Raw genomic sequence first — 27,474 nt, forward strand, 5'->3', positions numbered from 1 at the left:
AAGTGCTGCATTCAACATGCCAGCAAATTGGGAAAACTCAGCAGTGGCCACAGGACTGGAAAAGGTCAGTTTTCATTTCAATTCCAGAGAAAGGCAATGCCAAAAAATTCTCAAACTACTGCACAATTGCACTCATCTCACCCACTAGCAGAGTTATGCCCAAAATTCTCCAAGCCAGGCTTCAAGAGTACATGAACTGTGAACTTCCAGATGTTCAAGCTGCTTTTAGGAAAGGCAGAAGAGCCAGAGATCAAATTACCAACATTTGCTGGATCATCAAAAAGGCAAGAATGAAGTTGCCCAGTTGTGTCTGATTTTTGCGATACCGTGGAATGTGGCTTACCAGGCACCTCCATCCATGGAATTTTCCAGGCAAGAGTACTGGAGGGGGTTGCCATTTCCTTCTCCAGGGCATCTTCCCAACCTAGGAATCGAACCCAGGTCTCCCGCACTGCAGGCTCTTTAATGTCTGAGCCACCAGGAAAGCCCCCAAAGTTGTGCCTTGCCCCTCTTCCTCCTGTTTAACCATTAATAGGAAGAGACTAAGTTAGGGCCCACTCTGTTTCCTGAAGAGCAAGGAAACCACCCGCGTCACCAAATGGTTCTAACAGAAAGGGAAAGTGAAGTGAAAGTGAAAGTCACTCAGTCGTGTCCGACTCTCTGCGACCCCATGGACTATATAGTCCATGGAATTCTCCAGGCCAAAATACTGCAGTGGGTAGCCTTTCCCTTCTCCATGGGATCTTCCCAACCCAGGGATTGAAACCAGGTCTCCCACACGGAAGGTGGATTCTTTACCTGCTGAGCCACCAGGGAAACCTGTGTGGATAACAACGAACTATGGAAAATTCTTCAAAAGATGGGAATACCAGAACACCTTACCTGCCTCCTGAGAAATCTGTATGCAGGTCAAGTGCAGTAGTTGGAACTGGACATGAAACAATGGACTGGTTTTAAACTGGGAAAGGAGTACATCAAGGCTGTATACTGTCACCCTGTTTATTTAACTTATATACAGAGTACATCATGTGAAATGCAAGGCTGGATGAAGCACAAGCTGGAATCAAGATTGCTAGGAGGAATACAGATAACCTCAGATATGTAGATGACGCCATCCTTATGGCAGAAAGCAGAGAGGAACAAAAGAGCCTCTTGATGAAAATGAAAGAGGAGAGTGAAAAATCTGACCTAAAACTCATTCAAAAACCTAAGATCATGGCATCTGGTCCCATCACTTCATGGGAAATAGATGTGGAAACAGTGCCTGACTTTATTTTCTTGAGCTCCAAAATCACTGCAGATGGTGACTATAGCCATGAAATTAAAAGACGCTTGCTCCTTGGAAGAAAAGCTATGACCAACCTAGATGGCATATTAAAAAGAAGAGACATGGCTGTGCCAAGAAAAAGTCCATCATGTTTGGATTTGAGAGTTGGACTGTGAAGAAAGCTGAGCGCCAAAGAATTGATGCTTTTGAACTGTGGTGTTGGAGAAGACTCTTGAGAGTCCCTTGGACTACAAAAGAGGTCAAACCAGTCCATCCTAAAGGAAATCAGTCCTGAATATTCATTGGAAGGACTGATGCTGAAGCTGAAGCTCCAGTACTTTGGCCACCTGATGTGAAGAGCTGACTGATTAGAAAAGACCCGATGCTGGGAAAGATTGAAGGCAGGAGGAGAAGGGGACAACAGAATGAGATGGCTGGATGGCATCACCAACTCAATGGACATGAGATTTAGCAAGCTCCAGGAGTTGGTGATGGACAGGGAAGCCTGGCGTGCTGCAATCCATGAGGTCACAAAAGAGTCAGACACGATTGAGCAACTGAACTGAACTGATGGAATGAATGTTTGTATACCCCTAAAATTAATGTGTTTAAGCTCTTATCCCCAGAGTCTTTGGAGATGGGTCCTTTGGAGTGGAGTTCGCAAAGGTTTTAGTGTCTTTATAAGAAGAGATACCAGAGAGCTTGGTTTTTCCCTCCACCCTGCCATGTGAGGACCATGTGAAAAGGTGGCTGTCTATAAGGCAGGAAAAGAGTCCTCACTAGAAAGTGACAATGCTGACCCTTGATTTTGGACTTCTATTCTCCAAAACTGTGAGAAAGTAAATTTTTACTGTTTAAATCACCCTGTATCTCAGGTGAATATTATGAACAGTTTTAAGCCAGGAAATTTAGATGAAGTGGGCAAATTGCTTGCAAAACATAAGTACAAAAAAAAAATAGAAAACCGGCTTCCCTGGGAGCTCAGACAGTAAAGAATCTGCCTGCAGTGTTGGAGACCTGGGTTTGATCCCTGGGCTGGAAAGATCCCCTGGAGAAAGGAATGGCTACCTATTCCAATATTCTTGCCTTGGAGAATTCCATGGACAAGGGATGGGCGGGCTTCTATCCATGATGTTGCAAAAGTCAAACACAACTTAGTGACTAACACACAGATAGCCCTATTCCTGTTTTAAAAATCAAATTGGTAATTTAAAAATTCAGGTGCAGTTTTCTTTTTTGTGGTCATATGAGTCGTTTGTCAAAGGTTGTCAAACTCTGCGTTTAAAAGGTGGGTGGGTTCTACCATATCTAAAATCTGCCCTAATAAAGTTAAATTTTAAAAAAGATCCGTATTTCTAGGATAGTTTTTCTGGTAGATCCCTTCACTTTTGAGATGGGAATATATGAATTTTTTAAAAACCTCTTCCACTGTTCTCTTTGGAACATGATTAATATATAGTAGCCATTCAGTTCAGTTCAGTTCAGTCGCTCAGTCATGTCCGACTCTGCGACGCCATGAACCGCAGCAAGCCAGACCTCCCTCTCCATCACCAACTCCCGGAGTTCACCCAAACCCATGTCCATTGAGTCGGTGATGCCATCCAACCGTCTCATCCTCTGTCGTCCCCTTCTCCTCCTGCCCTCAATCTTTCCCAGCATCAGGGTCTTTTCTAATGAGTCAGCTCTTCACATCAGGTGGCCAAAGTATTGGAGTTTTCAGTTCAACATCAGTCCTTCCAATGAACACCCAGGACTGATTTCCTTTAGGATGGACTGGTTGGATCTCCTTGCAGTCCAAGGGACTCTCAAGAGTCTTCTCCAACACCACAGTTCAAAAGCATCAGTTCTTTGGCGCTCAGCTTTCTTCACCATCCAACTCTCACATCCATACATGACTATTGGAAAAACCATAGCCTTGACTAGATGGACCTTCGTTGGGAAAGTAATGTCTTTGCTTTTTAATATGCTGTCTAGGTTGGTCATAACTTTCCTTCCAAGGAGTAAGCGTCTTTCATGGCTACAGTCACCATCTGCAGTGATTTTGGAGCCCAGAAAAATAAAGTCAGGCACTGTTTCCACTGTTTCCCCTTCTATTTCCCATGAAGTGATAGGACCAGATGCCATGATCTTAGTTTTCTGAATGTTGAGCTTTAAGCCAACTTTTTTGCTCTCCTCTTTGACTTTCATCAAGAGGCTCTTTAGCCTCTTAGTTTAGTTCTTCTTCACTTTCTACCATAAGATGGTGTCATCTGCATAGCTGAGGTTGTTGATATTTCTCCTGGCAGTCTTGATTCCAGCTTGTGCTTCCTCCAACCCAGTGTTTCTCATGATGTACTCTGCATATAAGTTAAATAAGTAGGGTGACAATAATACAGCCTTGACATACTCCTTTTCCTATTTGGAACCAGTCTGTTGTTCCATGTCCAGTTCTAACTGTTGCTTCCTGACCTGCATATAGGTTTCTCAAGAGGCAGGTCAGGTGGTCTGGTATGCCCATCTCTTTCAGAATTTTCCACAGTTTATTGTGATCCACACAGTCAAAGGCTTTGGCATAGTCAATAAAGCAGAAATAGATGTTTCTCTGGAACTCTCTTGCTTTTTTGATGACCCAGTGGATGTTGGCAATTTGAACTCTGGTTCCTCTGCCTTTTCTAAAACCAGCTTGAACATCTGGAAGTTCGTGGTTCACATATTGCTGAAGCCTGGCTTGGAGAATTGTAAGCGTTACTTTACTAATGTGTGAGTTGAGTATAATTGTGCAGTAGTTGGAGCATTCTTTTGCATTGCCTTTCTCAGGGATTGGAATGAAAACCGAACTTTTCCAGTCCTGTGGCCACTGCTGAGTTTTCCAAATTTGCTGGCATATTGAGTGCTGCACTTTCACAGCATTGTCTTTCAGGATTTGAAATAGCTCAACTGGAATTCCATCACCTCCCCTAGCTTTGTTCGTAGTGATGCTTCCTAAGGCCCACTTGACTTCACATTCCAGGATGTCTGGCTCTAGGTGAGTGATCACACCATCGTGATTATCTGGGTTGTGACGATCTTTTTTGTACAGTTCTTCTGTGTATTCTTGCCACCTCTTCTTAATATCTTCTGCTTCTGTTAGGTTCCTACCATTTCTGTCCTTTATTGAGCCCATCTTTGCATGAAATGTTCCTTTGGTATCTCTGATTTTCTTTAAGAAATTTGTAGTCTTCAGGAAGCCATTCAGTAGCCATTCACGAAGTTTCTATCAAAAAGTACAAGATTTATTCAAGTTAAGTATTTTGAATGCTTATTTTCGTAATACAGTTTTCAGAAAGTCTTTTATCTTTTGTATAGAGAATAATTCGTCAAAGCTGCATATTCAGTACAATAGAATTTCCTTGTTTCCTCCTTAATTAAATTATGATTCCATATATGCTTATATGCCTTTCCATTTTTAAATTGTTATATTTATCAAGTCTTTAATTATAACCTTTTTTGGGTCATCTAGATGAGTAGTTCTTTAGGTTTTTAGATTTCACAGACTAATAAAATTTTGAATTAATTTTGAGCAATGTGTTAATTTTGCAAAGTTAGGACAGCAAGAGAAAAAAGCCACTGTTGGCCTACAGTCTTCATTTTAGCACACAAAAAAGTAGAAAGAACATACTTTCCAGGTAAAATAAGCCCTCTTAAGAAAATGAATACATATGTTGTTGATCTCTTTGTAATGGGCATTACATCTAGCATTTAAGTATTAATGCTGCTGCTGCTAAGTCGCTTCAGTCGTGTCCAACTCTGTACGACCCCATAGACGGCAGCCCACCAGGCTCCTCTGTCCCTAGGGTTCTCCAGGCAAGAACACTGGAGTGGGTTGCCATTTCCTTCTCCAGTGCATGCGTGCATGCATGCATGCTAAGTCGATTTAGACATGTCCGACTCTGTGGGACCTTGTGGACAGCAGCCCCTAGGCTCCTCTGTCCACAGGATTCTCTAGACAAGAATACTGGAGTGGGTTGCCATTTCCTTCTCCAAAAGAAAAGGATGAGCAGTATCTTATTAAAGATGGTTTTCTTATACAAATCAAGTTCCCACATATGTTTCATACCAGTGTCCTGCATATTGGAGGAATAAAAGAAAGACCTCACATCCAGATGAAAACAAATGATCTGGAATTGGTTGTTAATATGTTACCAAACAAAAACTAGTTACCTCATTAGAATGATTCTCTAACAAGAGAACCGAAGGCAGAGAAAATATGCTAACATTGCGAAGAATCCTGAATTTAGGTTATATATGAGGATGAGTGGCTTGAATGAGAAGGTTGCTTAATTTAGGATTAGATATTGTGAGATCTTTTTATCTGACATCTCTAGACATAGGCTGGATTATAAACTGTATATCTTGCTGTGATGTAATTTAATTTTCCAAATACTCATACTACAATTTCTAAATACTGTTGTTATACTCATTTTATAGGAAAAGAATCTGAGGCTCAGTTATATCAGAACACGATGTCTGGTTTTTTAGCCCTTGCTTTTAACATAGCAGAGACTCTTATAACACAGAAGAACTAAGAACTTGAATTGGTTATGTATCTGCATACTTATTGATAAAAAGTTTGTCACGATTGGTTTTTATTTGATAGTGCAGTTCAGGTTCAAGTAGCTTGTATGGGTATTCATTTTATTTCACACGTGGTTTTGCAGAGATTATAAACACCTCAGTTAAAGAAATACCCTTCTTAGTGTTCATTTATTTGTTTTGGATTATTCTGGGTAAACTTCTAAAAGCTTTTGCTCCTTAGGATGCTCCTTAGTCTTTTAGCACCTTATGCTGGTTAAGAATGTACAAGGTTGTGGTATTTTTGTCTAGCCATCTAGGCTTACAGAGAGGGACGGTACAAAAAGGCACTTCATACTTGTCCTGGAGGTGATAATGTAGCATTTAATTTAGTGACAATATTATCACTATAATACTATATACTGACAGTATAATCCTCATAAATCTGTATATACTCTGAAAATTTATTGTCATCATCAAGTTGCTTACTTTTTTTTCTAGGAACGGTAACACACTTTGAGATTTTTGTGATTAAAAAAATTACCTTTAAACTTAAGTTTGAATAATGCTCTTTTCACTTCCTAGCTGTATACAAAAATTATTTAATCTCTGATCTGTTAAATCTCTTACTCTCTTCATCTGTTAAAGTTAATAAGATATAATTTAATGTATTTTTATGTGTTAACTCCAGTGAGGCAGTATAAATGAGAACAGCATGAAAACTAGAAATTAAGGATCTTTTTAGGTCGTTGGAAGCCTGTCAGGGTTTTTAGAACAGGATAATGACATGACACATACATTTAGGATGATAAAACGTTAGATCTTAGTGGAAGTGGAGGGAGTGACACTAAAGGAAGGCAGAGTAGAAGGGTCATAGGTCATAGGGATCATAGGTGAGGTGACATTGAGAGTCAAGATGAAAGTGGAATCAGTTATTTTAGAGGGAAAAATCAATGTTTCATGATGATTCATGAGGAAGGAGAAGGAATCTTTTGACTCCCAGAAATTAAATACTTGATTTCCAATAAGTATTTGCTGATTATTTTCCACACACTGTCCTAGGCATTTGCTATATACAGGCACAGACCTGTAAGGACCTCTTGGAATTGATAGTATTGTTAGGATGTTGCCTGCGTTCATGAACATAGAGAAATTGGGAGCAAGTGCTAGTTTTGGTATTAAGTCCACCTATTTACCTGTAAGCGAGTGATGTTCTGTGCTATAGGAACAGATACAGAATATTGCCAAGACTTTTACGTGGTCCTCATGAAATTTGTTTATTTAGGGTCACAGACATATGACTGTTTTTTTAGTGTTTTAGAAGTTTTTTAGTATTTAGAAAAACGGTAATCTCAGGTGTTTGAAAAGATTATATTTTTCTTCTAATAGTGCTAAGTATGATGAAGTGAAGTGAAGTCGCTCAGTCATGTCCGACTCTTTGCGACCCCATGGACTGTAGCCCACCAGGCTCCTCCATCCCTGGGATTCCCCACGCCAGAATACTGGAGTGGGTTGCCATTTCCTTCTCCAGGGGATCTTCCCGACCCAGGGATCGAACCCAGGTCTCCCACATTGCAGGCAGACGCTGTAACCTCTGAGCCAGTATTAAAAAAACAACACTATAATGAAACTTTGGCTTTTAGATAATTTGCATTCAGTCTTACGTGGTGCTATTTCTGGGGAAGAAAAAAACCTTCCTGAATCTTATTTATGTACATAAATTTGACTACTTGTTACAGGCTTGTCAGTTCTAGTTACTGTCAGTGTTAAAACATAAGCTTTAAATAAAATTTGGCTATAAACTGGCATACTGGATTACAACAGTGGTTCTCAAACTTTAGGTTGCTTCAGAATCGTCTAGAGAGCTTTTAAAAACACAGGTTACTGGGATGTTTCTGATTCAGTAGGTCTGAAATGAGGCTTAAAATTTGCATTTCCAAAAGGTGATGATACTTATGTCAAGAGCTGCCTATTATATCGTAAAGAATAGGATTATCCTAAGGAAATCACAGTTTATCTTCTGAAAGTACTTTAAAAAGTGAATTGGCAAAAATTGTATAATGCCTGAGAAATAAACTTATTTTCATTAAAATGCATCTCAAATTTAAATCCTTGTAGGGTGTGATAAACTTGAAATTTTTATTACCATCTATCCTAAAAGTTTTTATTCTGTTTTATTAGTAACAGGACAAACTAGAAAAGCATCTTTTAAGATAAATTAAAGATGATATAACTATTGTTTTCTATTCACAACAAATAGTTGACCATTTAGAGATTTTTGGTACCTCAACATATGTAATTCATTTTTCAAGCACCTTTTTTCTTGAAGTTTAAAATCCAAGTTCAGTTTTAAAAAAATACACCTGCAGTGAAAAATTTTTAAAAAGCACTCATTGAAAAGCAGATGGTTTTGTTTTCAACTGTCTTCTACTCTTCTCCCATCAGTCCCGTAGTTCCTGAATTTCAAAACCTGAAACTCTTGGAAGATCAAATGTGATGATATGGTTAATGTCAACCCAAATTAGTTTCAGCAATTAAAAAACAAATCTTGTATTTTTTAGCTAATGGGAATGACAACAAGAAATTTAAAGGAGATAGACCTCCCTGTTCGCCTTCCCGTGTTCTCCATCTTCGAAAAATTCCAAGTGATGTCACCGAAGCAGAGGTCATATCATTAGGTCTACCATTTGGCAAAGTAACTAATCTTTTGATGTTGAAAGGAAAAAGCCAGGTATGTAAGTGTTAAAGATTGACCCACAATTATTATTTCTGGGTGTTAGTGGGAAAAAAAAAACCCACATTATTTTTAAGGAAATTCCCTGGTAGTCCAGTGGTTAGGACTCTGTGCTTTCACTGCCAAGGGTGCAGGCTCAATCCCTGCTGGGGGAACTAAGATCCTGCAAAGTGCAGCCAAAATAAAAGAAACGAAAGGTTTTTATTTTCTTGAACTTTTTTCCTAAATTTTGTTCTATTTACATAACTTTTAAAAACAGAACTTTTTTAATGACAGGAAGCAATAAACAAAAATATTATATGGAAAACAGGATTCTCTCTTATTTATTATCTTGACCAAACATATTTTACATTCTTAATTACAAAATGGCTTATGAAAATATCCTGTGATTATCAGAAGAGATTGTTTACCGTCCAAGATTGGATAATGATGTCTGATTCAGACCCCTATCTTTAGTAAACTATTTTTTTAAATTAACAGCCTTGTTTAAGGTAGTTGAGGTTATTAAGAACTGGAGAAGTTAAGTAGTATGTCTTAGTATTCAGTCCTTGTTGTGTTTATACATTTTTCTTATATCTTTCAGAGGTAATGTAGGCACTTGGATCTTAATTTTCTTTACAGATGCCACTATTGAGAATAGTATGGTTTGCACAGTTTGAAAAGAGCCAACATGACCATGTCTAATGGCTGTCTGATGTCTAACAGGCACATGTTACGTACATTAGTATGTTTCATGTAGTATATCGTATATTTTATGTCAGATAACTCTGAGAGGCAGCAGGCAATGTTACAGTTTCCTTTGTTTCTGCTGTTGGTTCTAGGTTTATATTTTTCTGTAGTGTTGATTGCTGTTAATTGCTTGTCTTTTGATCCTAAATCCTGTTCAGAAAATACCTTGTTAGTAATCTACTTCAGCAAGAGATTCTGATGTGAGTCACTATAGTAGTACTTGTAGGCATAATCATTCCATGGTGCTTGGAGGTGGAGTGTTGAGGATAGGGTAAGGGTTATTTTCACCAGCCTTTCTGTGGGTAGTGACTTTTGATTTTCTCTTCATTTCTACATTATGAAAGTTGATCTTTGGCTGGATACTTTGGGAAAACATAAATAAGTCTTTTACTGGACTCCATGTGGAAAATTTTATTTTTACATATGAAGTTTTAGGTTGTATATACGTATAGGAATGATTTCCTGACTAGAATCACAATATCCAAAGACATTGTTCAGCCTTTCTTTTGTGTGACATTGCAGGAGTCTCAACATTTAGTAGGGAGTTTACAAGAAGAGACTCTCCCCATATGGTGAATATTATTAGAATACAGTTTATAAATTCTATGTTGAAAAGATGACTTTAAAAAACCAGATAGTTGGGAAATACTCCCATAGCTATTTTTGTTACCTTGATCATTTTTATCTACTTCTCTTAGAAATATAAGAAAAACTGTATTACTTATACAATTGGATAGAAGCTTTAAAGTGTATCATGGACATTTGTACCTTTCAGATACTGTAAATGACTTAAAATCTGTTTCTTTCCTTGAAGATAGTGGTTTGGATCATGAATTCTTCCTGTACTTTAAATTGGAAGTGTTCTTAGAGGTAGTTAGGGCCCAGAACTGTTAGTATATGTTTTATCTTTTTAACCATTGAGACAGGGTGATAAAATCTGCCACCTTGAAGATCTGTAAGTATCGATTCCTGTCACATAAGTTAATGGGAGTCATGACGGTGAGGAGAAGCCATAAACAGAATGAGACATGGATCCTAAGGAGCTTCTTCCATCTCAGTTCTTTTTCATCTTCAAATAGCTAATATCAGTACAGTGATTACCAGTAGCCAAAAAAGGTCACTTGAGTGACCCAAATCAAATCAATATTGACTTAATATAGGATGTTCTCCCATTCCCTAATTTGTACAATTTGAGCCTTGGCACATGAATGTTCTAATCACATTCATAAAAAGGCAAAGAAGAACAGATCATCGGAGAAATTTTTAGGAAGAAACTGAACGCGTCTGTTTATAGTAGTGATGTGCATATTTATTTTTGCTTTTTTAGTTGTTTCTAAATTTTAGAAAAAACCGAAGTAAGAAGAAGACCAAAAACCACACAGTTATTTAGTCAACTGTCAATTTCCCAATCCCAAATCCTTTATTGAACCCAACTTTTGTCAAATATGTTTTCAGTAACTACCAGTGATACAGTTAGAAACAAAATTCTTTTCATCCCCTTGGGGGCAATATGACTTCTGTTAAGAATGCATGAGTTTTAGAACAAGCTAGAATGACAAAATAGTTCTTAGCTGCCTTTCGAAAATAGGAGCTTTCACTTTACTTTCTTGTGTTTATTGCAGGCTTTCTTAGAAATGGCTTCTGAGGAAGCTGCTGTTACTATGGTGAATTATTACACTCCTGTTACTCCTCACCTTCGAAGCCAGCCTGTTTTTATTCAGTATTCCAATCACAGAGAACTTAAGACTGACAATCTGCCTAATCAAGCTGTAAGTATTAATGTCATTTATAAAAATAGTTGTAAGAATACATGATATAACAACTAATTTTCTGTTTTTAAGTGGAAAAAGAATCATGTGTTTTCCTTCATCATGAGATGCTCTATTGATAAAGATTGTATATATAAATTCTTATCCAAAGACTCCAGTAAGAAAGCACTGCCATTTGAAACTGTGTTTGAGGATATGGCCTTAGAAGTGGCAGGCAATCAGTTTTCCCTTGAAACTGTTTCCATAAGGGGGGGGAAAAGTACATTGTTAATGTCTCTTAAAATTTCAGATCTAAAGTCAGTCCTTTCTTTTTACAGACTATGTAGCAAAGGCATTGAGAAGTTGAGTGGTGCTCCTGTTGTTTTAATAAGAATTTATATAAATATGTTAATTAAATGATTTTTGACTCTCCAAGATAAATGTGGAATATAGAATATGAACATTTCTTACCTCATTTTCCAGTTTTGATATAATTCATACTGAAACTTTTCTGTCTCTCCAGGTTGATTTTTTAAGTAGTTAAAATAGTAATTTGAAGTAGTTTAAGGGTAGGAAAAATTTATCCACGAAGCAAGTACATTTTAAAAAATAGGTTTTATATTATGCTGAGAGCATTGTTTGGCCCTGATAGTCTTGTGCTAGGCAAAAGAACTCCTTCAGCTCTTTGTTTCTGTGTTGAAAATCATTATAATGCAAGCTGCTTAAATTAAATTCTAGTTTTCCACATTTTTAAAAACAATCACATTTCCTGCGTCTAATCCTTAACTTATTCTAAGACATATTAATGACATATAATAAATTATGTAAACTTGAGTAAATGAAATGTTAGATATTTTTAAATGTATAAAATTTTTAAAGTAAAACATTGCCTTGTAAGTAGGATACATGCTCATGGTAAAACATTCAGACAATCCAGAAAAACAAAAAACAAAAGACACTCCAGCTACCTAGGTATAACTGATTAACATTTTGCAGACATTTTACCGTGTACCCTTCTCTATTCAGGTTTTGTCTATGTATATAATTTTACACGAGTGGAATCCTAATGTTTTAAGAGCTACTATTTTTTCTCTGCAGTAGGTCAGTGATGTTGTTTCATGAGAAGAAATACACAATTACTTCATACTTTTTATTTTACTTTTTATTACTTCATCGTTTTTAAATGACTGCATAATACATGCTTCAAAAGGACAGCCATAATTTATCCAGTTTCTTGTTAATAGACATTGACTTTGTTTGCAATGTTATGCTTTTACAAATAGTACTATAGTAGCATTCTTATATAGGAGAAGGCACTGGCACCCCACTCCAGTACTCTTGCCTGGAAAATCCCATGGACGGAGGAACTTGGTAGGCTGCAGTCCATGGGGTCGCTAAGAGTTGGGCACGACTGAGCGACTTCACTTTGACTTTTCACCTTCATGCATTGGAGAAGGAAATGGCAACCCACTCCAGTGTTCTTGCCTGGAGAATCCCAGGGACGGGGGAGCCTGGTGGGCTGTTGCCTATGGGGTCGCACAGAGTCGGACACGACTAAAGCAACGCAGCAGCAGCATTCTTACATATCTTGGCACAGTTGTACCATTATCTTATAGTTTTTGTTTCTGGCAACAGAATTGCTGGTACTTAGCCTGTGTATGTTTTATGTTTTGATACACATTGCAATATCGCTTTCTGTAAAGATTCTTTGCTGATTTAGGGTGGCACTGATAATATATGAGCAAGCGATTTTCCTCTCCATTTTTGTTAATATGATAGTTAACAAATTATATCTTATTGTTTTACTTACTTTTATATAATAACTTGTGAAGTATTTATAGTGATTTCTGTTAATGCAGTTTTCCTCCCCAATTTTTAATTTGTGATAAAATACGTATACAATATGAAATTTACCATTTTAATCATTTTTAAGTGGCATTCCGTGGCATTCCCTGGTGGCTCAGACAGTAAAGAATTTGCCTGAAATGAAGGAGATTTGATTCACTCTCTGGGTCCGGAAGATACTCTGGAGAAGCAAATGGCTACCCACTCCAGTAATCTTGCCAGGAGAATTCCATGGAGAGAGGAGCCTGGTGGGCTACAGTCTGTGGGGTTGCAAAGAGTCAGAAATTACTAAGCAAGTGAATAACACTTCAGTGGCATTAAATATACTCACATTGCCCAACCTGTCACCACCATCCATCTCTAGGACTTTTTCCTCTTCCCAGACTGAAACTCTGTACCCTTTAAATACTGATTCCTCATTTCCCCCTACCCCCACTGGCAGCTGCCATTCTGTTTTCTGTCTCTGAATTTTGTTTGCTAACTCAGTTTTAAAATTATTTTTATGTAAGAGTCAAGTCTCTTTAAGTTGTGTTGTGATCTCTGACATGGGTACCATACTCATAAAAACCCAGTACAGCAAGATTAAAAAGTTTTTTTCTACCTATATTTTCTGATACGTTAATGTTTTGGTTGTCTTTATTTTAGTGTTTAAATCTTTGTTGAGACTGTTTTGTGGATGGAGAGGGAGGCAAGGGTCTTTCACTTACTCCCACTGACCAGTTTCTCTTTTGTTGTGGTTGAGGAACCCATTTATTATCCACTCATGTAAAACTTGTCCTTAGTCATGTTCTCCTTTTCTGTACACAGGCTTTGCTTACTTACAACATGGATAAACATACTTGTTAGACATGACTGCACATTTTGCTTGCGTGGCCTCCATCTACCCTCACGTGTGTGCTGCTCACGCGGTATGCAGTCTATGTCTAATCTGGATTACCTTTTGGATTCCGTTCTGTTCCGTTCCTATTTCAGTGTCCCTGTGGCTTAATCTGCTGTAGGGCAAGGCTCAATTCTTCCCCTCTCTTTTTAGAAATTAAATGTATAATACGTTTTGTTTATTTCTCAGGCTATATTAGGATTATTTTGATAACTCCTGTCCCCACCAAAACACAGTTGAATTGGTTTGATTTTATAGATTAATATGGAGATAATAACGTATCTATATTGCTAACTAATCCTTTTGAGGAGGAAGTTATATTTTATTTCCTATCTCTCAGTAGAATTTTCATTTCTCCTTTGCATAAGTCATGCAGTTTTGTCATTAGTGTGATTCCTAATTATGTTTAAGTCTTGAAGAAGAAACAAACAAGTTAATAAAACTCTTAAAGACTGGATTATTCTAAAGGGAAACAGTGAGAAATCCCAGTTGCTTGGCAACCAAAGCCAGCCCAAATGACCTAGTTTATTCTTAGATAGCCTTGATTTCTTCCCAGTACCCTTGCCATTTTGTTACATTTGTCCATTTTTTGCATTGACTTTTGATAAAATAATGGTTTTCTTTTATTCAGAGTCCTACACAAAAGCTGAAGTCAAAATTGAAGGTACCTGTTTACATACGTATTAATGAAAGGTACCAGATGTTCTTTTATTCTTACAGCCCTCAGAAGCTGATAAATTACTGTTTCATTCTCTTTTCTTCTCTGAAGAGCAAGATATCCCAAAACATACTTATGGACATACTTGGCAGAGGGTCAGGTGAATATCAACTATTTCCCTCCCTTGCTTTAAACTAAAATTAGAGCTAAAAGTTTTAGATGGTATTTTTGAGGTGCAGCATTTGAGAAATGGTTGTATTAGTAGCAGTCATTTTTGTATAGACAGTTTTTCTTGATCTTATAGGTAGAAATTTATAAATTTGCAAAATGATGACCATGGAAAATTTTTTCCTTAAAATATTTCCCCCAGAATCATCAAACTGAACATTTAAAGATCTGTGAATTTTGTTGTATATTCATTTCTGTCTCAACTTTAGAAATACCTTCTTTATATTTTCTAGGCATATTTAAATTTTACATGAACTATATATACGTTCCCAACCTCAATAAGTATTTATTGGTTTTTCCATCACAATACTGCTATTTCCTGTACTACTAATTAATGTAACCATTCCAGAGAGTTTGTGGCTGAAATATTGAAAAATTATCTCCCATAATAAAAATTCTGCTGCCTCGTAATGTTTAGGAGCAGATACACAGAAAATATGTCTTCTGTGTACCTGAACTATCTCTTCATATTAAGAAGACATTGCTTTTCCTCCCACTCAACTTTTCTTTTGTCCTCAGTGAAGCGTGTCCCTCTACTTTTCATTTTCTTCCTTAAATATTTTTGCCTAATTGAAAATTGAAACTAGAGTTACTTATTAAGCAAATCTTTCTCAGATTTTTATTGTCAAAATTTTTTTTTTTGCATGCCTGCCATGCGGAGACTTTTGTACTCAGTGCTCTGTGAAGTACTCATGCGGAGTATGTTGACAACTGTAGAATGATTAAGACAGTGTATACCATATCTTCCCATATTTCTCCAGTGTGAGATCTTTTATGCCAAAGAAGGAGTGAAGGAAGAGAAACAGCAACAATAGCAACAGTAACTGTAATATAGCAGTAGTGAGCATATATATAGAATTATTTAATAAAAAGAATTGGTTGAATGATTGGTAGATAAGGAAGTAGAGTCAGTGAGGTTGGGAATTCCCTGGCGGTTCAGTGCTTAGGACTCCACACTTAGTACTAAGATCCCACAAGCCACACAGTGTGGCCAAAAAAAAAAAAAAAATGTCAGTGAGGTTACATTTACTTTCAGTTATTCAGGCTTAGTTTTGATAGGATGATTAAATCTTGAATAATGGTTCCTTTCCTGATGTGAGAGAAAAGGGAACCATTATTCCACTGAGAGCCTCACTGTGTTGATGTTTGTTCCTAACCATTCTAAAGTTGTGAGTAACTGCTAGCTTGTTCAGTAGGTTTAATATGGTAACTGCTCACTTGTTCTTTAGTCACTGAGTCATGTCCGACTCTTGTTATTCTGTGGACTGTAGCCTGCCACGCTCCTCCGTCCATGGGATTCCCCAGGCAAGAATATTGGAGTGTATTGCCATGCTCTCCTCCGGGGATCTTCCCTGCCCAGGGATTGAACCCAAATCTCCTGCACTGGTATGTGAATTCTTTACCACTGAGCCACCTGGGAACCCCTCAGCTGCTAGCTAAATGTGAATAAATTTAAATAAATTAAAAATAAAAAATTCAGTTCCTCAGTTGCACTAGGTACATTTCAAGTGCTCACTAGCCACCAGTGACTAGTATCCAATATACTGTAGATGTCGAATATTTTCATTATCACAGGAAATTCTATTGAACAATACTGTCTTCCATGTCTCTGCTTAACCTTTCGTGTGAGTGAGTGTGTGTGTGTGTGTGTGTGCTCGAGCACTTGATACAGATATAATAACTACTTTAATGTTCTTGTTTGCTAATTCTAATCCCTGTGTTAATTGAGTCTTTTTTGAATGACCTCCAAACCTCATCATTGCCTGTTTAAAGGCTTACTGTGGGACTGTGAGCCAATTTTCAAATTTAAAAGCAGTACAACCCTGTTTTCCAAATAAAATTTTCCTGGGGAGCCCAGTATAAAATAGATAAACTGCTACATGTGAAGCAGAATTGGGGTGCTCAGTATCACACACTTGACTTTACAGGCGCATATGTATTTAATGATATAAAATATTTAAATTATTCATATATTGTTCTCAGAGATGATTTGGAAACTGAACATTTGGCAGTTTGAGTATTACTTGATACATAAAAGTCTTTATATGGCAGAAAATGTTAAACGGTTTAAAAAGAGTTGTATATAAGTACAAAAGTCAAAGTTGTTCAGTTATTAAGCATACAGAAAAGACTGCCACTTTTCAGAAAGACATTTATTTTAATGTTATTTTTCATAACAAAATGTTAAAAAGCTACTCATCCCACTTTTGAAAGGTGGTATAATAAATAGTAAACTAAAATTAAAGTCATGAAAAAAATAAATGTTAATGTAAAATAACAAAGACCTGTGACACAATACTATGATCTTTAAAATTGCAAGTGAATTCAAGATATAGAAATGAAAGACTCTGCATTAAAGTGGTGGGATGTTTTTTCATTTTTTCGGCACAAACATTTTATTCATTATCACTATTGTTAGGAAATTTATAAGTACAGAACACAAGATTGATTAAACTTACATTTAATTTCACTAATTATTAGCTTAATTATTAACCATGCTTTTTTTCTCTTCAGTTCCCCCTTTTCACTTGAATAATTGTTTTAAATTTTGAGACAGTCACAAAATTTTTAAAAAGAGTCGTAAATACAATACAAAGAAGTTCTGATTACTTGAGGCGTTTGGGAAAAAACTGTTAATCTGGCGTGTCTTCGTTGGCCAAAGTTTCAGTGTGCATTTCCTTCAAAGAAGGATATTCTTTTACAAACCAGAATGCACTGGTCAAAATCAGGAAGTTAACACTGATGTATTACTTCCCTCCAGCCCTTAGCCCCCATTCAAGTTTTGCCAGTTGTCCCAGTGATGTTTGTTCTAGCAGAATAAGCATTATTCAGAGTCGCATGTTCCATTTAGAAATCATATCTTCTAGTCTCCCTTTGTCTCAAACAGTAAGTTCTTTTTTTTTTTAACTTTCATAACCTTGATACTTTTGAAAATTATGGGCTACTCATCTACTAGGCTATCCCTCATTTTTTAGTTTGGCTGATGTTTCCTTGTGATAAGATTCAGTGTATGCAGCTTTGACAGGAACATCACAGAAGTAATGCTCTTTTTTTCTCATTGCATCATATCAGGTGGCACATAATTTCAATTTGCTGCATTGCTGATGGTGTGCTCTTTGATCATTTGATTTGACTGCTCTTTGCCTGGCTTCTCTAGTGTAAAGTTATGACTTACAAAGGAGGAAAGAAGAGTATTTGAGGGGAGGTACTTTAGCAGTGTAAATAGACTGTTCCTTATCAATTGTCAATTTTTATCAGCCTGTGGACTTGCAGGTTTCCTGTTTTATTTGATGGGTTTTTATTTGTTACAGTCACTATTTTGGTTCTCAAATAATGCCAGTTGGAGCCCCTTTCAAACTGTCTTCTGTGTCCTTTTGGCTTGCTTCTGTTGTTCTTTGAAAACTGTTTTGCATTCCGGTACAAAACAACAACAAGAAAACCCCACAAAACTGGAAATGTTGTACACTCATCTTGTGCTTTCCTGCTCCAGTTTTAGAACTAGACATTTTTTAGAGCACCCCGGTTCCTTTTAATAGAGCATCATATTTAGAAACTTTTCTGCCTTCCTTTTTGATTCTCACACCTCATACCAGGCTGCCCCCCCGTTGAATTCCTTACTCCATTCAGGCCCCATGGACTGACCTCCCTACTTGAATTATCTTTACTACACTGGCTACCTATTCCCTGCGGCTGCTTTTGTTAGTTGCTAAGTAGTGTCCAACTCTTTTGTGACCCCATAGACTGTAGCCCACCAGACTCCTCTGTCCATGGGATTTCCCAGGCAAGAATACTAGAGGAGTGGGTAGCTAGTCTCTTCTCCAGAGGATCTTCCCGACCCAGGGATCAAACCCGCATCTCCTGCATTGCAAGTGGATTCTTCAACAGTGAGCCACCAGGGAAGCCCCCAATTCTCTGTGGCCCTCTTCTTGACTCTCCCTGGGCTCTGATAATCCTGGCTAGGCTGCTCTCCTCTGGATATCTTTCTTACCCTTGTTATGCTCCCCAGGTTCTGACAGCTGGCAGTGAGCCGCCCACTCACAGATGCCTTACTTTCCTTGTTTGGGCTCAGGTTCCCCTTGCCAGGCACATGGATGCCTTCCTCTTTTTGCTCAGGCTCTGATGCTCCATGCCAGGATGCCCTCCCTGCCCCACTCCGAACCACTACAGCTCCTCCTTGTTTATGCCTATCATATGCCACCCAGAGGTTTTAGAACTCAGTTGTTCAGAGAGGAAAAAAGAAGAGGGATTTGAGTGATTTTAAGTGGTCTTTAATGTTACTTTCACATTGCTTTCTTCCCTTTTGTCATTAAAAAATGAGGATATGAAAGATATATGTAAGTTTTCTTCTTTTTTGGTTGTATTTTTTTCATTTATTCAAGTAAATTTAAGCAATTTTATTAAATATTGTGTCACTGTGATAAGAAAATAAGACTTTTGACTTTTGACTGATTACAGTATTAGGATATATGCATCCAGAGAAAGTTTAACAGATATGTATATTTTTATTTAACCATAGTACTTCATATTAATGTACATCAACTAAGGATTATATAATATGTCTGTGTAACCACAAGTTCTCATTTTGGATTGTTATATAGAGAGCCCAAGCTGCACTGCAGGCTGTCAGTGCGGTCCAGTCAGGAAGTCTGGCCCTTCCTGGAGCGCCTACCAGTGAAGGCACAATCCTCCCTGGGCAGAGCCCTGTGCTCCGAATAATTATTGAAAACCTCTTTTATCCTGTTACCCTGGAAGTTCTTCATCAGGTAAGGAGGAACATGCTTATGAAAGCAGGGTCAATTATGACCTCTGTAACTTTTAATGTTTTCTGTCTTTAGTTTTTCAGGTTGTTGATTCTGGTTAATGTATTTACTTAAATAATAAAAGTCTTCAGCATCCTGTTTCATGCAAGGAATAGTGTCAGTTAGAGATAGTTTTTGAAAGCCTCCTTTTTCTAACCTAAATAACTTGATTTAAAAAGGAATGTAAGAATTCTGTGTTTTTATACCTAAGCATGAAAATGAACAAAGCATAGACTCCTATTAAAAAAAAAAAATCGGTACTAGTTATTCCTGAGAAAGTAACATCAATATAGAAAACAACAAATTTATTTCTATAGATTCCTCCATACATTTGAGCACTTTTATTTTAAAACTTTAAAAGGAAGATATGAGTAACTTCACATGTAATATGGAAGTATCAAGTTAAATACTGATTCTCAACATAACTTTCATAGACTATCCATTACTATGTCTAAACCGTCTTGATAAGAGGCAGTGTACCACATCATGGCCTACTGTGAAGAGATGGAATTTAAGAATTGCAAGATCTGTCATCTAGTTATTACATAATTTTGTAATGAATAAAACTAAATCTCCAATAATTGATAAGTATTGTAAAGAATAATTGAAGAACCAGTCAGAATTCAAGCTTCCTGATGTCAACTCCAGTATCCATTTCATTATACTTAACAACCTATATATAAAAATTATTTTAAAGCACTGAAACATTATATGCTTATTTTCATATTTATATCTCAATATATATAATATTAAACAGTATAACCCTAGGCCAATTTAGAATCATTTTAACTGTTTTCTAAACCTTTGGGTTTGTACTACTGAATGAAGAGTCATGGGGGGTCGTATGTGTGCACTTATATCTAAGAATTGAAATGTATCCTCTCCTGTTCTCACATTTTACAAATAAGGGAACTGGGGACCTTAGAAGTTGTTACTTTCCCCACAGTCATTATACCAACTGGTAATAAGAGCTCAGATATATTTTCTAATATGATTCATGTTGGGCTTCCCTGATGGCTCAGACAGTAAAGAATCCACGTGCAATGCAAGAGACCTGGGTTTGATCCCTGGGTTGGGAAGATCACTGAAGGAGGACATGGCAACCCACTTCAATATTCTTGCCTGGAGAATCCCCATGGACAGAGGAGCCTGGTGGGCTACAGTCCATGGGGTTGCAAAGAATTGGACATGACTGAATGACTAAGCACAGCACATGGTTCACATGCTATGCATGTAAATATCAAAATATACCATTTATTATGCCTACTCTATTCCCTATAATAGTTTCCTGAGTGCCGTGTTCTAAATACGTACGTTTGTGAAGCATGTCCTGTGGAGGGCTTTAGCAGTGGTATTCGTAGCCACTGTTGTTTCCTAAAAGGGGTCAGCAGTTACTTTGATTGGCTACTTTGTCCTGATGGATTTTCGCTTCTTCTGTTCATCCCCCCAAGTAGCATCGAGCTCTCTGTGATCCATCAGCATTTTCTGTTTGCTTTTGCTCCTGTAGCGCTGTAGCTGCTGCTGCTAACTTCTGTTGCTTCTCAAAAGATGTTATTGCACCTGTGGCTCAACATTGCTATCAGTTAGCAGTGCACTTAGCCCAGGTTGTGTGGTCCTGTTTTGTTATTCCATTTGTCACTTCGCTGAGACCAGTAACAAACCTTGTTTCTTTCCCTAAAGATCATGGGTCCTTCAAGTGAAGAGAAGTATTTCTGAGTCTTCAATGGTAACCATTCGGATAGGACTCTCAGCCCTTTAGTTATAGCAGTCTCTTGTTGAATCCTCCTTCACAGTACTGTTGCAAAAAGCAAAATTCCTTACCAGGGCCCTTAATGCCCCCATATCAGACCTCTCACTGTCTCTGTAACCTCACTTCCTGACTGTTCTGCTTATTTAGCACCCTGGCTTTTCTGGCTCTTTGACCCTTTTCCTCTTACCCTTCATATTTCTGTCTTAGTCCATTTCTGTCTTCTATTTCTTGGGCCTAGCCCCTTAGCTGAATCTACATCATTCCATTTTCAGCTCAAATTCACCTCAGAGTGTCTTTCTCTAATTATATTAACTAAGCCCTAACCCCCGACACTCTATTCCATTAACGGATTTAAGTATAGTATAGCAAAGTAGTAAAGGGTACAGTTTCTGGAGCTGGTTTCAACCCTAGCTCCACCACTTACTACCTCTATAACCTGGGGCAAGAAACTTGCTGCTTCTATGTCTTTTTCTTATTTATATCATGGGGATGAGATGGTATCTCTTTTATACATTTGTTATGAGGATTTCATGGGTTGATGCATTTGAAGCACTTAGAGCAGTGCCTGTTACATAGTAAGCGCTCAAGAAGTGTTCACTGTACTTAATAGATGCTAGTAAGAAGCTGTTGCTTTGTAAGAAACAGATCCTTGCTCTTGTGGCCTTCTGGGTAAGATGTAAGTAATAGCATGAAATGTGATAAATATTGTGATTGGGAAATACATGAAAGAGTAGAGTTGGTTGCACATGTTATAATTAGCAAATTTTCCTGTATTCTCTGCTGAAGAGTTGACATTAGCTAAACTGCTCTCTAACATCTATGGAAGCTAGTGTTTTTCCTTTAGCTCATGGTGGGGAATTAAGAGTGCCTGAGATGGTAATAGTGCTATTTCAGATGAGAGAAGTTTCAGGTGACGGAAGTATTTACAATATGATGACATTTGAGCAGAAGCCTGAAGAATGTGAGGGTGTTAAATTATGTGTATATGTGGTAGAATAATGATCTAGTCGGAAAGAACAGCAAGTGCAAAGTCCCTAAAATGGAAGTGTGCTTAATGTATTCCAATATCAGAAAAAAGACTGTCATTGGATATGAAAAAATACGAAAGCTATGACTGATAGGCTCAGAGAAGGGGTTAAGACCTGATGATGCAGAGCCTTTATAATCTTTACACTGAGTAACATAGGAAGCCATGGAAGATTTTGAGTAGAAGAGTGAGATGACAGGCTGAATGTCTTAACAGAATCACTCTTGTTGCTATGTTAAGAATGAACTATAGGCATAAGTGATGGAGAAAGAAACGGCAACCCACTCCAGTATTCTTGCCTGGAAAATTCCATGGACAGAGGAGCCTGGCGGGCTACAGTCCATGGGGTCGCAGAGTCAGACACGAGTAAGTGACTAACACACACACAGAGGCATAAGTGAAAGCTCTGAGCATAGTCCAGATGAGAGATGGTGGTCACCCAGGTAGGGACATGGGCACTGGAAGTGGTGATTACATATGTATTTGGAATGATGTGCTGATGGGTTGAGTAGATGTGAGTTATAAAGAGAAAGAGAGTAACCATCAATGCTTTCCAGATTGTGGATGTGAACTTCTGGTAAAGCAGAGCCATCTTATACTAGATCGTAAAGACTGAGGGGGGTAAAGATGTGGGGCAAGGGTGGGAGATAGGGGAGGAATCAAGAGTATATTTTCAACTTAAGTTGGAGATACCTGTTAGACATCCAATGGGAGATGTTGAAGAAACATTTGGGAAATAAGTCTGTATTGAGGGTAAGAATTCAGGACTGGAAAATTGGTGATTATTTGCATATGACTGGCACTTAAGGCTGCGGATTGAATGGCATCACTTAGTATTTGTAGGTAAAGAAGGCATCCATCAAGTGATCCATTATGTAAACTCAGCCCTGCATTCTTCTTTGTCTACTAATCGAGTAAGGCAAAACAGTATTTTTTTGGAATCTATTACTTTGAAGTACTATCGTGTGTGGTGTTAGTTATGTCCAACAGAGGTCCAATAGATGAATCTCTTCAGGATGAAAGACAGATACGTCCTTTTTGAATCGAAGTATAAAGATAAATAGCTTGCAAAAATCAATTATTATTGTATCAAATAAAAGAATCGACACTAGTAATATAAAATTCTAATTTAAAAAGTTACTTATTTCTTCTTTTTGACTGCTGGGTTTTTGTTGCTCTGTGGGCTTTTTTCTGGTTGTGGCGAGCAGGGACTGCTGTCTAATTGCAGCGCGTGGGTTTCTCATTGCAGTGGCTTCTCTTGCTGTGGAGTGTGGGCTCTGGGGCCTGTGGGCTTCAGTAGTTGCAGTCCTTGGGCTCAGTAGCTGTGGTTCCCAGGCTCTAGGGCACAGCTTTAATAGTTATGGCAAACAGACTTGGTTATTCACAGTATGTGGGGTCTTCCTGGATCAGGGATCGAACCTGTGTCTCCTGCATTGGCAGGCAGAGTCTTTACACCACTGAGCCACCGGGGAAGCCTCCAAATTCTAATTTTTAAGTCACCTTTTTTGTTGCCTACAAAAACTATTGTAAACAAATTGTGGCTAATGTGCTTGCTATTTTAGAAATTTCTAGTATGAATAATGCTTTTTTCAAGTGAATACTAGTGAACAGTTTCAGTTTCTGGCAAGTTCTCATTATCACTCTTTATTAATCTTCCTCACCCTGAAGATTAATGTTACCAGAACCTGATCTCTTGTATTTTATTAGTCCCATTTTGAAGTCTGAAAAGATTAAAATGCACAAGACATATCAAGAGTTGAGTCTCTGTGTATTTGTATTTATGACAGCAAAGTATATATATTAGGGAAGTTGTCAAAGACCTTGTAATCAATAAAAATATATGTTAAACTTTCCTAAACATTGATCTTTTGAGGCCAAATCTATTTAAAAATAAGTGTTTTGATAATTATAAAAAGTTGTTAAAAATCACACTTAAGGCATTGCTGAATTCCCTGATATTGGTGTTTGCTTACTTTAATATCAGATTGATCTTTGTAGCTCCTCAGTAAATACAATCCAGGGAGCTCTAGAGAGCGTGGTTAGCCAGATGAGTACATTTATATTCTCTTAGCACGTTCAGATGAAAATTATACAGCCAAACACATCTGCCAGGGATGATATGCTTCAGGCTGTTGTTCAAATTAAATGAGAGAAAGGGATCTAAACATTAACAAAATCTGAAGATTAAGTGGAAATTAACTAGGTCCTATAGCATAATATAATATAAAAATGGCAAATTTTAGAGCAAGCTATATGTTCTTGTTACTTCATTAACAAGATAATTTACAAAAGAAATATTTATCATTTTAAAATTTGCATATTGCCATTATTCTTCAGTCAGGTCTCAGAGTATAATTTTTTTTATCAATTAATAATAAACTTTTACTCTGTGCCTCGTATGTGCCAGGAAGTTGTCGTCAATGCTAACAAAATGACCAAGACAAGCAATGTACCTTCAAGGAACTTTCAGTCTAATTAAAGGAGACATATGTAGACAAATGTATAATACAATATAAGTAAAACAGCAAGATAAGTATTTGTATGAGGCCAAGAAGGGGATAAAAATATTTGGTAAAGAAAATGAACCCTATTGAGGTTTGGGCGAGGCTAAGAATTTTCTGGTGGCATTATTGCTGAGCTGAGTTTTGAAAGAGAATAAATGAAAATTTCCTAGGCATTATGTAAAGAGATACAGAAACAGGGAAAAAGCCACATGTATAGGCATAGAAGTCAAACCGCTTTGTGTATCTGGAGAACTACTATAGTTGTTGATGTAAATAGTGTAAATAGTTGTTGATGTTAATAGTATAAAATAAAACGTGTAAATAAATAGTGGGAAATAGTGTCAGGAAATGAGGTTGGAGAGGTACACCAGGGAGAGATTGTGTACATTATACCAGAGAGCTTGGATTTTGCTGTGTGGATGATGAGGAGATAGTGAGGAATTTTAAGCAGGGAAAAATGTAATCTGGCTTGTACTTTAGAACACTACCTGTGTCTGCAGTATGAAGGAGGGAAGTTAGGCAGTTAAATATATCTCCTTTTATATATATACACATAAGTATATGTGTGTGTGTTAAAATATGTATGGATAACAAAAAAGAACCAAAATATTTAAGAAAAAAAGCTACTAGAACTACAAAAACACTATTTATTGTTGGAGACTTTAGTAATATCCCTCCAATACAGACCTATGCATAACTGTAACCATAACACACACATACGCATTTTACAGATAGTTATCTGTTTATCTGACTGTGTTGGCCCTTAGTTGGGGTGCGTGGAATATTCCATTGTGGTGCGTGGGCTCAGTGATTGCGGCACGCAGACTCTCTGGTTGTGGCACATGGGCTCCACAGCATATGGGATCTTATTAGTTTCCCGACCAGACGAATGTAGGGATCAAACCTTGCAGGGCAGCTTGTTAACCACTGGACCACGAGGGAAGTCCGTGGTATTATTTTATAAACTTTATTCTCTAGGATATGAGGGTGTATTGAGGAAGTACTTATTATAAGACCAAACCTTTCATTAAAAGAGCAAAACAAAAATTTCCTAGTGTTTTTCAAAATAGGGTTCTATGAGGGATTAAGGTCTTAACATTCTGAACTCTGAAGTATGACCATAATGAAATTATATATTTTTAAAAACATCTTAAATTTCAATAGAGAGCCTTCAGACTACATCTTTAAGAATGCAATTTTCTGGTGACCCTTTCCAAGACAAATTAGTTTCACGAGTCTTGTTGATCTCCTATAAGAATTGTTTGACTCTATACAGTGGTATAAAGAATCCGCCTGCCAGTATAGAAGACAGGTTTGATCCCAGGGTCAAGTAGGTCCCCTGAAGAAGGAAAGGGCAACCCACTCCAGGATTCTTGCCTGGGAAATCCCATGGACAGAGGAACCTGGCAGGCTAGAGTCCATGGAGTCGTAAGAGTTGGACACAACTTAGTAACTAAACAACGACAAGGTTCCTCATAAAAGTGGAATCACTCATCATTTGCTGTTTTGAGACTGGCTTATTTCACATAACAGTGTCTTCAGGGTTCATCGGTATTGTGTGAGAATTTCCTTCCTTTTTAAAGCTGAATAATATTTCATTGTATGTATACACCACGTTTTGTTCATTCATTCATCTGTGGATGGACACGAGTTGCCATTGAGCATCTTTTCTTGTGCTTGTTGCTATTTGATTGTCTTTGGAGAAGTGAAGTGTCTTTGGAAAAGTGAAGAGAAAGTCGCTCAGTTGTGTCCGACTCTTTGCAACCCTGGGGACTGTCCATGGAATTCTCCAGGCCAGAATACTAGAGTGGGTAGCCTTTTCCTTCTCCAGGGGATCTTCCCAACTCTCCTGCATTGCAGAAGGATTCTTCACCAACTGAGCTATCAGGGAAGCCCTTACTTTGGATAAAGTTCTTTTCAAATCCTTTGCCTGTTTTTTAAATTGGGTTTTTGTTGTTGATTTGTAGAAATTCTTTTCATATTTCTGTATATTACCTCTTATCAGATAAATGATTTGCAAATATTGTCTTTAATTTTGTGGGTTGCCTTTTCAATCCCGTTGATAGTCTTTTGGTGAACATGAGTTTTAATTTTGATGTAGTTGAATTTTTCTATTTTTTCTTTTGTTGCCTGTCCTCTAGGATAGTTATTCTTGATCATTCTTTCTGATAATAAAAAAGCAGGATATTTGCCTATTAAGGAAACACATACATAGTATGTAATGACAGCAAATTCTTACCAGCATAGGAAATACTTAGGTTTAAGAAGCAAGACACGTTTCTGGCTTATTAAAGTCCAGATGTAAAATGAGACATCAGAGGAAAGCATAATGCATTGTAGGAACCCTGGCCGTGAACTGTGCTGGGGAAGTAGAACAAGTGTTGTAAGAGCATTGGTAACCAGGGGTCTGTGAGGAAACCTTCCCCTCATTCTGTTAATTCCTCTTCTCCAAAGACTCTTCAGAGAGGCCTTCCTTGAGCACCCTTGCACCTTCCCAACTTGTATCACGCTCATCCCTTTCCCTTTTATTTTTAAAACAAAATACTTTTGTATGACCATGTATTGTTACTTGTTTGCTTATTTATTGTCTTGTCTTTCCTTGCAAGAGCAGAGACTCCTTCCTTCCTTCCTTCCTTCCTTCCTTCCTTCCTTATGATTTTCTAGGTGTTGTTTCCTGTTACTGGTTTCTTATTTAAATCTACAATTGAGAATATACATTGTATGCTTTTTATTATTTTAAATTTAAGTGTGCTTTATGGCTCAGAATATGTCTATCTT

General features: G+C 37.5%; 1 protein-coding gene across 4 annotated transcripts in view; it reads left to right on the forward strand.

Moving 5' to 3' along the window:
* The window catches only part of PTBP3 (polypyrimidine tract binding protein 3), an 86,696-nt gene that overhangs the window by 34,231 nt on the left and 24,991 nt on the right, over positions 1-27,474 (forward strand). For 2 of the 4 annotated variants that reach the window (XM_069575418.1, XM_069575417.1), the window contains 3 exons: positions 8,359-8,528; positions 10,883-11,029; positions 19,215-19,379. In XM_069575418.1, the coding sequence (XP_069431519.1) occupies positions 8,359-8,528; positions 10,883-11,029; positions 19,215-19,379 (482 nt within the window). Of the gene's footprint in view, positions 1-4,166; positions 4,272-8,358; positions 8,529-10,882; positions 11,030-19,214; positions 19,380-27,474 lie in introns of those variants that run through there. The other 2 variants (XM_069575419.1, XM_069575420.1) reach the window with 2 other exon arrangements.

The sequence above is a fragment of the Ovis canadensis genome, chromosome 2, assembly GCF_042477335.2.
Source record: "Ovis canadensis isolate MfBH-ARS-UI-01 breed Bighorn chromosome 2, ARS-UI_OviCan_v2, whole genome shotgun sequence".
NCBI lineage: Eukaryota > Metazoa > Chordata > Mammalia > Artiodactyla > Bovidae > Ovis > Ovis canadensis.